Source organism: Chelonia mydas, chromosome 15, assembly GCF_015237465.2.
Source record: "Chelonia mydas isolate rCheMyd1 chromosome 15, rCheMyd1.pri.v2, whole genome shotgun sequence".
NCBI classification, from domain to species: Eukaryota; Metazoa; Chordata; order Testudines; family Cheloniidae; genus Chelonia; species Chelonia mydas.
In genome coordinates this window covers 6125906-6137492 of record NC_057856.1, presented here as the reverse complement: position 1 = coordinate 6137492, position 11587 = coordinate 6125906, and the positions used below count along the sequence as shown (strand labels likewise).

The 11587-nt window shown below is 45.2% G+C and overlaps 1 protein-coding gene across 2 annotated transcripts in view; it reads right to left on the bottom strand.

Annotated features, from left to right (window-relative positions):
• Positions 1 to 473: 473 nt before the first annotated feature.
• Positions 474 to 11587, bottom strand: part of TPCN1 (two pore segment channel 1) — a 68787-nt gene continuing 57673 nt past the window's right edge. For both annotated transcript variants that reach the window (XM_043529294.1, XM_007071895.4), the window contains 5 exons: positions 9944 to 10012; positions 9399 to 9483; positions 7094 to 7230; positions 5773 to 5853; positions 474 to 3508 (listed from right to left, as the gene is read on the bottom strand). In XM_043529294.1, the coding sequence (XP_043385229.1) occupies positions 3392 to 3508; positions 5773 to 5853; positions 7094 to 7230; positions 9399 to 9483; positions 9944 to 10012 (489 nt within the window). In that variant the 3' untranslated portion in view covers positions 474 to 3391. The remainder of the gene's footprint in view (positions 3509 to 5772; positions 5854 to 7093; positions 7231 to 9398; positions 9484 to 9943; positions 10013 to 11587) is intronic.

The window sequence follows — 11587 nt, the reverse complement described above, 5'->3', positions numbered from 1 at the left end:
AAGGGTTGGAGTTGTGGCAGCTTCAAATGCCCAGAAAAGTGAACTGTTCCATTCTAAGGGATTGTTCTCAGGGGCCAAATCTGCAAAAGATGTAAAAACCATCTAAAAGTGATATTTGAAAAAGCCCATTTTCAAAAGTGACAGGCACTTAGGATCTTAAATCACACTGAAAGTCAGTGAGACCTGGGCTCCTAAGTCACATAGAAAAATGGAATCTAGGCACTTCTGAAAATTTCACTCTAGACCACAAGGGACAACTCTCATGGGCTGGAGGAAGGGAGCAGCCAGTTTACAAAATCCTAGGGTCACTTCGCATTTCAAATGTATCGCTGCAGAAGTTTATGGCAGCTTTTAGAGTGGGGCCTAGTGACTGCAATCTAAGGAGGACAGGGATCCTCTCAGTTTGGCAACAGCTCACCCACAAACCAACTGGTTATTGAAACAGACACAGGAAGGAGCAGCTGAGGCAGCTGTCTATGTAGCAGAGGATGTTTTTATTAATGTGCCAGAAAATCTACATGCTGTTGTACAGACATGTCCATAAAGTTACTTATAAACAAACCACCAGCATACAAAACCCTGCAGCATTTCCTCCCTTATCCCTACAAAATGATTGTCTTTGTAGTTACGGTAAGTCAATGTCTAACACAGGGATGGGGAGGACAATTGGAAGGGGATGCCCCATACTCAAACTTTTTTTTTTTTTCCTTGTGACCGTTAAGTCATTTGGAAAAAGTAACCTCTACAAACCACCTCAGTTTAAAAAAAAAAATACAGTGCATATTTCAGGCCAGATCAAAATCTCAGCAATAAAACCACAGAAGGCAGAGTAGGACTTTTACTCTTTCAGCAATCCTGTGCACCCTTCATCACATGAGGGCCCTCTTGAAAACTCCACTCCATGTTCTGCAGGCTCATGCCCCCTTTATACAGTCCCCCTGCCCCCAGAAGTGCAAAAAGGCCTGAATGATGGCTTTGAAAATCATCTTTTTTTACTTCCCTAACAGCTGCATTTGTTTTAAACCCTTACAATCCTGGGGCTTTCCATCCTGCCAGCAACTAATAGAAGTTGTGCTTTTGCAGCATCTAGAGATTAGTGTAGAGTGAAACACCAGAGCTAGGATTCCATGCGTAGAAGCAACAACAGATGTGCTCTTTCCAGTGCTGCTCATTAGGGAGTGGGTGGGATATACACAATTTGGAAAATGGCCGCCATTTCTCAAGAGGGAAGCTCGGCAGGGCTCAGGTGTCACGTCATAACTATGGAGCCCATTGCACACAAAAAGGAAGCAGAGAGTTTCATCTGAGTATCCGATGAATTCCATAATGCAGCAGTGAGGACAAGTAGCATACAGTGGATGCAGGCATGGTGACTACCATCTCCTTCACTTAGTCAGACCTCTCTGAACCACTCCCATCAAGGGGGAGGCTGTCAAAAGCATGTGAGACTTAAATCATCGGGAACTGGGCTTTTAAGACTAAGATGCTTTTGAAAAATCTCACCACAGGCCATAATGGGAATGACAAAGCAGCTCCTAAATGAACAGTGCAGCCAGCCGTAGAAACTCTTTCCCTTCCCTTCTCTAGTGCAATATGGTCCTTCACAGTGGGTCTATAACTCCAAGGACAAGGGGGTATTACCTTAGGATTAATGCCGTCTGCTTTAGGAGGGAGGCAGTCTCCTATGCAATAGTTTTGGAGTGCAGATTGCCAATAGGATTCCCAAAAGCTCTCACCTTCATTTAGAGGGGCCCACCCACTGGTGACAGCAAATTTCAAAGGTAAGATGCCATGGCAACCTCTCCTTTGATCTGCCAATGCACATGTGCCATGACTACATGCTTTTATAATACTTAGCAGTTTCCATCCACAGACCTTGGCGTGCTTTACGCAAGCGAGCTTCGTTCCTCCCATTGTGTGGAAACAGAAGCACTGAGAGATTAAGTGACCTTGCCCATGGTCACGGAACAGGTTAGTGACAGAGCAGAGAACAGAGGCTGCCTCTATGTATGATACAGAAGGGCAGGCGGATGGAAGAGTTGTTTTCCACATCTCTAAGTCCAATTCTGCCATTAGAAAAACTTCCCAAACTGGCCCTGATTCCTAAATTAGTGGTTCCCAGAGCTGGCAAACTTTTTGCCAGAGAGAAGGCAAACAAGGAGAAAAGTTCCCTTGTGGTCATGTTAGGGTGACCAAACAGCAAATGTGAAAAATCGGGACAGGGTGTGGGTGGTAATAGGAGCCTATATAAAAAAAAGACCCAAAAATCGGGACTATCCCTATAAAATAGGGACATCTGGTCACCTTAGGTCACGTCAACCTGACTGGGAAAGCAAAGGCAACATTACCCAGTTGGTGATTGCACAGAGGTGTGCATGCATATGCGCACATGCCTCCCCAGCACTTCTCAATCCAGCCCCACATGAAGCTCAGTCACCAACCTTGTGCTGCAGAAGCCCGTCTCATTCTCATACCAGGCAAAGATCTTCTGCTTATAAACTGGAGGGTGGAATGGCAAAGGCTCAGAATCACCGTCCTGTGGAATTTGCATCTCACCTACTATCAGATCGCCGGAGTTTTGGGATTTGTCAAATGGCTCCCAACCTGCATAGCACAGACACTGCGTAGCACAGACATCAGTACTGGACTCTGATCGCTTCAGCAAGGGCATTGCTCCTGAACTCTGTTAAGTCTCATAACTTTTAGTAAGGATCCAAAGAATTACTGGAGCTCAGTCCAACAGCCTTCCTCCAAAGAACAGATTTAAGAGGTTGAATGAGCTATTCAGGAATGAAACCGCTCTTGGGAGTGTCTCTAGAACCGCCAATAAGCCTAGGTAGTTAGGAAGAGGCAGAATGGGTTTAGATTAAAGTGGTAACTTCTCATCCAAGCCCATCTTGCTGGATACTAGATGGGGAGGGAAATACAAACTTGCCCCCTGATCCTTTTACTTAAGAATTAATGGGTTAAAGAAAATATATTTTAAGTACCGGACTTCAATATTAGCAGGTGGGTTCAGAATTATTTCCTTCTTCCAAAGGATTAAATATCCCTCACTATTGGTTTCCGACTGGTAAGACTAGTTGTAGGCCCGTGTCGGGGAAGCATAGGCCAGGAAGAACAACTGAGTGTTCTGTACTAGATGCTCATTAGTTACAGTTGCAGCAATAGGGTCTTGCTGAAGAGTTATATATTTATTTTTTGGTTCCAGCAGTCCTATTTTGAGTCCTCTGGGTCTTTGCTTTTCATTTATTCAAAGCAACTCATGATGTGTTCCAGGGGAAGAGATGTTTAAACTCTAAATTTGACTGATATACTGAATATATCTATATACAATATAAAATAATACTATGGGGTTATTGCATAGAAAGATGGTTTGCATTAGCTTGGCCTAGATAACTGTCTGTGAGCGCTGCCTGAGGCCCGAGGATGGCACGGGGTTGCCGGATGGGAAGACATCTTCTTGCCACTGATACTCTTCTTTTCTGGAATGCTCTTCATACCACTCCTGAACAGAGGGAAGAACATACCCAATGAGAGAAGTCTCTTCACCATACTATTCTACTCTCCCCCATGCCCCTCTCGTTGTCCTGAACAGCCACCCTCTCCCCCTTCCCTGTGAAACACAAGAGAACCCAGGGATGTGATACATCTCAGATGCTTTGGCAGTAGTAAATGGGGAGGGCTTAGTTAGTTGTCTCTTTTCAGGCTTCTATAAACATCTGTTTTTCCTCCACTGTGAAGTTTGGATACAACTGGAGCTGCTGTCAGGAAAGGGTTAACTAGAGCACTGCTGTAACATTTGCAGGATGGAAGCACTGAGCTCTCAGCTCCTGGGTCCAAAGCATTAACTATCACCCCATCACTTCATATGCAGTTTGCTACAGCAGGATGCACTGGGAAATCCTGGTGAGGATGTTTAATCTTTCAGTGACATGCCTCCTTTGCAGGCATTTAAGATTCATTTGCTAAGGACAGACTGGTCATTTCACTCGCTATAAACTAGAAGAGTCTCAGCAGATTCTGACCAACATTAAAGAACAGCTCCAGGGTTACACTCATTGTGGGAGCCACAGGTCACCCCCACTGCTAGCAACAGAAGGGACACCAAAAAGATGCAGAGATTAACTCCTTTGGTATCCATCATCATCAAATTGGTCATGACAAATTCCTGTGGGGTTAAAGGTCCCTTCCCTCCAGAGAGGGATTTTTCTGGTGCACTCCTCTCAGCATGGGATGTTCCAGTGACCTGATCAGTTCCTTTGGTCTATGTATTAATGAGCTTACCAGTGTTTGAAAAGTGTCCTCATGTTTAGAGCGAGTCAGCAGCTTTTCAACAAAAGGCTTTTGTTAAAACCAAAATTTTGTGGAAATGTTTTGGTTTCACCTAAACTTCCACTGGGGAGAGTGAGTGCCCAAACACCCTCGGAACAGCTAGTTGCCCGGTGGTTTGGGCACTCACCTGGGACATGAGAGATCCAGGTTCAAGTCCCTGCTCAAATCAGGCAGGGCAGGACCTTGAACATGGAGATGCCCTAATCACTCTGCTATTAGCTAGCTTGGAGTGCTTGGTCAGTCTCTTGCTCTCTCGTTTCTGAAAGGTCTTTGTTTAGATCAACATTTGTTACCCATTTCAAACTGTTAATTTTTCATCAAATGGAATGCTTGTTTTCCAGTCAGCCCTGGTGATTTCACACTAAGCCTCCAAGGAAATAAAATGGGGGAAGTGCACCTACAGTTTGCACTGCTCATTAGTGAGCCCCCTTCGACTGACCCAGGAGTGGTTGGGCGGGGGAGGGCAGGCTCAAGAGAAGGAAGGATGATGCCACCCCCACTTGCTCAAGTGGTACAATAGTCTATGCCCACAGCTCAACAGACTGACTGCGGGGGTTTCTTCACCAATATGCTTAGGATTAGCATGGTAGGAGCACCTCAGGGTAAAGAGGGGAGTTCAGCCTCCATAACCACGAAGACCATGGTCTGTCCATCTGAGATGGACAAGGGTACCCTATCACGGTGCTATTTAATGGAGTAAATAAGACTAATAACTGACAAGAAAGAAATTGGTAAAGATAGAAGCATGAAAACAACTGTCCTTTGCAGCAGAGACCTCCTATGGTTGAAGAATATTAGCAGGAACTGCTTAATCAGTTAATCTAGGTCTATGTTTACACTACAGCCTACGTTGGTATAATTTGTGTCACTCAGAGGTGTGAATAAGCCACCCTCGAGTGACATAAATTATACCGACCTAAGCGTCGGTGTAGACAGTGCTGTTTTGGCGGGAGAGCTTCTCCTGCCACTTGCGGTAATTAAGTAATTGCATAATGGAGTAATTAAGTCGATGAGAGAACTCTCTCCCATCAGTTTAGAGCATCTGCACCAGCAGCTGTGGCGCTGTAAGCTGCGTAGTGTAGACACAGTTTAGGTGTTTCTAATCCTTATTTTTCACCTCCTGCCCTGAACTGCCAGGTGGTGTTGATGGCACTGGTAAATATGTGCTGGGTTTCACCCTGGAGAGCACTTCATTTCAGTGGCATGCACCAGTTTGTGAAGCACTTTGGCCTTTAAGGGGCTACATAAATGTAAGAAGTTATGAATATTGTGAGATGCCCTTTAAATACTATATATTCTGCAGAGCATCCGGCTGTCTGGTTCTTCTGGGTGGCAGACTCCCAACATTTAAAGAATGATTAAACATTCTAACCAATGGAAAATGTCCATTACTAATCAGAAACTTATGAGGACGTTTGCAACTCGATGTTTTCCTACCTGTATCTCCTCCTCGTACATTTTCATACTTAAGTCACTTTTGGTCCTTGATCTCCGTCCCAGAAACAGCATTGATGTTTGCTGAGAAGACAAAAGTATAGAGATATTAATAAAATGGGAAAAAGAACCCAGGTCCTCCAGCAACTCCCTACCCCACTAGGTGACAGCTAGGTCAGTGGTGAGATGAGAACCCAAGCTTCCTGAGGGAGACTGTACCTAACTAAACTTTCCTCATTCACCTATACCCGCCAGGTTACTCAAGGGGTCTTGTTAGTTTCAACTCACACAAGCAGAGAGTAACAGCCTAAGTTACTGTGGGATCATTTTGGGTTATTTATAATTGAGGAGTATTAAGAATATCCTTACAGTTACTGGTTTAACTTATTTAAACAGTTATTTAAACTTTTCTTTTAAATGGACATGGTTGAGGTTAGAGCCATTTTTAGACTTAATATGTTGAAAACTGCCTCTTTGGCAGATGTAACCTTCAAGATTCCAGTTCTGAATTTTTTCTGTGTGTACAATTGCTCAACATTTCAATACCCAAGCAATGAGAGACACAGCAAGCCAACTGATACAAACGTGCTGTCATCTAGTACAGCAAGTTTGGTGTCTACAATTCGGGGGGTGGGATGGAAGGGGCAAATTCTAGCTATTACAAAAATCAGTTTAAAGTCTCCCAGCATCATGAGACACAGAGCTCTCGAAGGGAAGAGCTACAGCCTGGGACAGTATTCAAGGTATCTTCATTTTCAGGCTTGACAATATCCCTTTTGTGATACCAGTGGTAAAAGTAATTGCCATCATCTTCAGAGAAGTAAGCCTGAAACTTGGAACTGACATAGTTATATTATGGCACAATGCTTCAGAACTGTATGGACAGCTGTACAGTAGTGGGTCAGGTAGAAAACAGATTGGGCAGCACAGGTGAATTATAGGACAGTAACTGCAGTATTAGGAACTCGCAAAAACCAGAATGCTCCTTCTAGTGGGGTGAGCTGGCCAGGATGCCTCTTAGCAATGTTTATTCTGTATGGTGAGATAGGTCTTAATCTCAGGAACACAGTGTGAATTCAGGCCAGTGCCCTGGGAATTCAACTGCAGTTTCTTCAGTGCAATGAGTTTTAAGTGCTAATCTGCAGGGCACCGATCCAGAGTCCTTTCAACAGAGCAGATTCTAACAAGAGCCACGGGCATATGTGGAAAGAGGCTCCCTCTGCACCATAGCAGAAGAGCTCCTTTAAATCCCATAGCTGTGACCCTGGATGTTGCACCACAGAAGTGCAGGCATTGTGGCCTGAATCCCAGCTTCTCTCCGTACCTCATATTTGTCCATTTGTGCAACGACCTTCTGCAGCGGAGCAGTTTCAGAGGCAGCACAATTCCGTCTGAAGAGCTCAATTACACCTGCCATTTCCTCCTTGGAGATCTCCTTCTCCAGGACAATGCCATTGTCTTCTTCAGAGGGAGGGAGAGAAAACAAGGAGAAGACATTGGGAGTCACAGTTTTAATCAGCAATGGCAATAATCCTAACGGGGTTTTCAGAGATTATAAAGTCAGAAGGGACCACTGTTATCATCTAGACTGACCACCCATATAGCATAGGCTAGAGAACTTCCCTGAATTAATTCTTGTTGGAACTAGAGCATATCTTTTAGAAAAAACATCCAATCTTTATTTAAAACCTGCCAATGAGGGAGAATCCATCACAATCCTTGGTAAATTGTTCCAATGGCTAATTACCCTCACTGTTAAAAGTTTCTCTAGCTTCAGTTTCCAGCCACTGGATCTTGTTATATCTTTGTCTGTTAGACTGAAGAACCCATTATCAAATTGTTGTTGCCCGTGTAGGTACTTGTAAACCATAATAAGTAAACCCTTGGCCTTCTCTTATTACACTAAATAGATCAAACTCCCTGAGACTATCACTATAAGGCTTGCTTCCCAATCCTTTAATCATTTTTGTGAGACTCTTCTGAAGCTGCATAGCACAAAGCTGGCTGTACAGGAACAAAGAGGGCCAGTCAAGGTGTTGACTTATTCCTTTAGAGGCATATAGAATCATAGAATATCAGGGTTGGAAGGGACCTCAGGAGGTCATCTAGTCCAACCCCCTGCTCAAAGCAGGACCAATCCCCAACTAAATCATCCCAGACAGGGCTTTGTCAAGCCTGACCTTAAAAACTTCTAAGGAAGGAGATTCCACCACCTCCCTAGGGAAACGCATTCCAGTGCTTCACCACCCTCCTAGTGAAAAAGTTTTTCCTAATATCCAACCTAAAGCTCCTCCACTGCAACTTGAGACCATAACCCCTCGTTCTGTCATCTGCTACCACTGAGAACAGTCTAGATCCATCCTCTTTGGAACCCCCTTTCGGGTAGTTGAAAGCAGCTATCAAATCCCCTCTCATTCTTCTCTTCCGCACACTAAACAATCCCAGTTCTCTCAGCCTCTCCTCATAAGTCATGTGTTCCAGTCCCCTAATCATTTGTATTGCCCTCTGCTGGACGTTTTCCAATTTTTTCATATCCTTCTTGTAGTGTGGGGCCCAAAACTGCACACAGTACTGCAGATGAGGCCTCACCAATGTCGAACAGAGGGGAACGATCACGTCCCTCGATCTGTTGGCAATGCCCCTACTTATACATCCCAAAATGCCATTGGCCTTCTTGGCAACAAGAGCACACTGTTGACTCAGATCCAGCTTCTCGTCCACTGTAACCCCTAGGTCCTTTTCTGCAGAACTGCTGCCGAGCCATTCGGTCCCTAGTCTGTAGCGGTGCATGGGATTCTTCCGTCCTAAGTGCAGGACTCTGCACTTGTCCTTGTTGAACCTCATCAGATTTCTTTTGGCCCAATCCTCTAATTTGTCTAGGTCCCTCTGTATCCTATCCCTACCCTCCAGCGTATCTACCTCTGCTCCCAGTTTAGTGTCCTCTGCAAACTTGCTGAGGGTGCAGTCCACAACGTCCTCCAGATCATTAACGACAATATTGAACAAAATTGGCCCAAGGACTGACCCTTGGGGCACTCCGCTTGATACCGGCTGCCAACTAGACACGGAGCCATTGATCACTACTCGTTGAGCCCGACAATGTAGCCAGCTTTCTGTCCACCTTATAGTCCATTCATCCAGCCCATACTTCTTTAACTTGCTGGCAAGAATACTGTGGGAGACTATGTTAAGCTCTTCAGACTGGGAGATGGCAAGAGGAGCCACATCTTACCAACAAGTTAGAAAAGAATGATCAATAAGGTGATGGCAGATATGTTGGATTGGGAGGGTTTTTCTAGTTCCGAGGATGTTTGGGGCCAAAGGTCTGATTTTTAAAAAAAAAGACCTACACCTCATAGCCTATTTTGTGCGCACTCAATTTGGAATGCAAATAACCGCAGTTACAACTGCTGCCATTGGATGTCCAGCTACCTGAGCTGCGTGTAATCGGGTAGCTTGATATTTAAATACAGCAACTGCAGTTATTTGCAACTACAGAATTGTGGGTGCACGTGAGGAGGTTATAAAAATCAGGCCTTTCCTGTTCAGTTGTTTTCTCTCATACACACAAGCCAGACTTTGGGAGCAAAGATATACAGACCAGCAGGCTGGCCAGGCCTGGCACTGACCTTCTGAACCTTGGTTCTTTCGGGTGTAGTTCATGCGGAACACAAAAGCCTCCAGTATAAAGGCCACAATGATCGTCATCACCACCTGGGAAGGGAGCCAGAATGAGTAGACAGCGTCACAGGGTTTGTAACTGCAGCATCCTTCCAAGTCTGGTTCTAACTGAACTGCACCTGAATTCTTGCTGCTTCCCCTCACCCCTCCTTTCAGCAGAGGGAGTATACAAATCCTAATCCATGAGTCTAGGTGATGTGTTTGTGTAACAGCCTGCCAGTGAACTGGGAATGGGCGGTATGACAAGATGGAGGCATCACTACACACCACTATAACTCACATCCAGCTACATAATAATGTGTCTACTCTGGCAACACTTGTAGTTCTTGCCATACCAAAGCCAGTGAAAGTGATTTGGACACATGTGTCTTTCTGAGCTACGTTTCATAAAGAGGAGAACTTCCCTAATTGGCTGTGGATTCTTCCACTAGAGCATAGCAAGACTGCCGCTGGCATTTAGAGATTTTCCATCAAAATTGTATTGAGGACCTACCATGGTCACAATATAGAAGATCATGAAGTAGAGGCGGCTCCAGTGAGAGGTTTGTGAGGTCACCCCTTCCTAAGGGCAAGAGAGGCAGGAGTTCAGTGGCAGGCAAAGAGGAGGGAAGCTGCCATTAGTCCCCTTGAGAGCAGACAAAGCAGCATGCCCCCCCACCCCAAATATAAATCTGTACCTCATGAAATACAGGACAAGTAGTGCACCTCGTGGATCTAACCCCAGGGACTGCCTCTACCATACTCAAAGCCCCAGCTGGCCCCTGGGCCTGAAGCCCTTCCCCTAAAGGATTGAACACAGATTCCCATATAGTACTTTGATGTGTAAATATTCACACAATGGTGATGAGTGCTACAGAAAAGTGTAGAGATAGCTATCTCGCTACATATCTAGCTACCAATATACAGCATAGTGCCTGCGACAACAAGCTATAGTACAGAAGTGCTTGAAGAGTGAGGGCACTAACACCCTTACACCGAAGGTACAACAGGTCTGCCATGCTGCATTCAGAATTAATTAGATCAAGGATCCTTAGGTTATTCCTAGTGCAGATTTCCTGCGTAGCATTACAGAGAATGGCTGCCATTCAACCATACATAGCAAGGTGGGAGGGTGGGGGTAGGGGGAGAAAGAGGAGACAGGGAGGAGGAGAGAAGAAATAAGAAGACTGATGAGAAACCTCATTGAGAAATACATGAGGTAAAAGGGCAGCATTCAGAACCTTCCATCTTCTCCTTAAACCATTCAGAATTGCTCAATAGCTGTCACATGCTGTATAACAGCCAAAAGGTACAGCGCAGAGCCAGCCAGTGGCAACCTGTCTGTCAGAATATCCGAGTGATGTTACTGGGGAGGACAGCTTCTGGCAGGCAGCTAACAGTGCCACCCTCTCATCCCATCCATGTCAGCCAAAAGTTACCCACTTTCCATCAGAGTGATGAAAAAGGATCTGTGTTAAAGAGAATCTTGCCCTGCAGAGTGATGAAAAATTGGTGACAAAGCCCTGGTGCTGACTATAGAATCAAAGAATATCAGGGTTGGAAGGGACCTCAGGAGGTCATCTAGTCCAACCCCCTGCTCAAAGCAGGACCAATCCCCAACTAAATCATCCCAGACAGGGTTTTGTCAAGCCTGACCTTAAAAACTTCTAAGGAAGGACATTCCACCACCTCCCTAGGTAACGCATTCCAGTGTTTCACCACCCTCCTAGTGAAAAAGTTTTTCCTAATATGTAACCTAAACCTCCCCCACTGCAACTTGAGACCATTACTCCTCGTTCTGTCATCTGCTACCACTGAGAACAGTCTAGATCCATCCTCTTTGGAACCCCCTTTCAGGTAGTTGAAAGCAGCTATCAAATCCCCCCTCATTCTTCTCTTCCGCAGACTAAACAATCCCAGTTCTCTCAGCCTCTCCTCATAAGTCATGTGTTCCAGTCCCCTAATCATTTGTGTTGCCCTCTGCTGGACGTTTTCCAATTTTTCCACATCCTTCTTGTAGTGTGGGGCCCAAAACTGCACACAGTACTGCAGATGAGGCCTCACCAATGTCGAATAGAGGGGAACGATCACGTCCCTCGATCTGTTGGCAATGCCCCTACTTCTACATCCCAAAATGCCATTGGCCTTCTTGGCAACA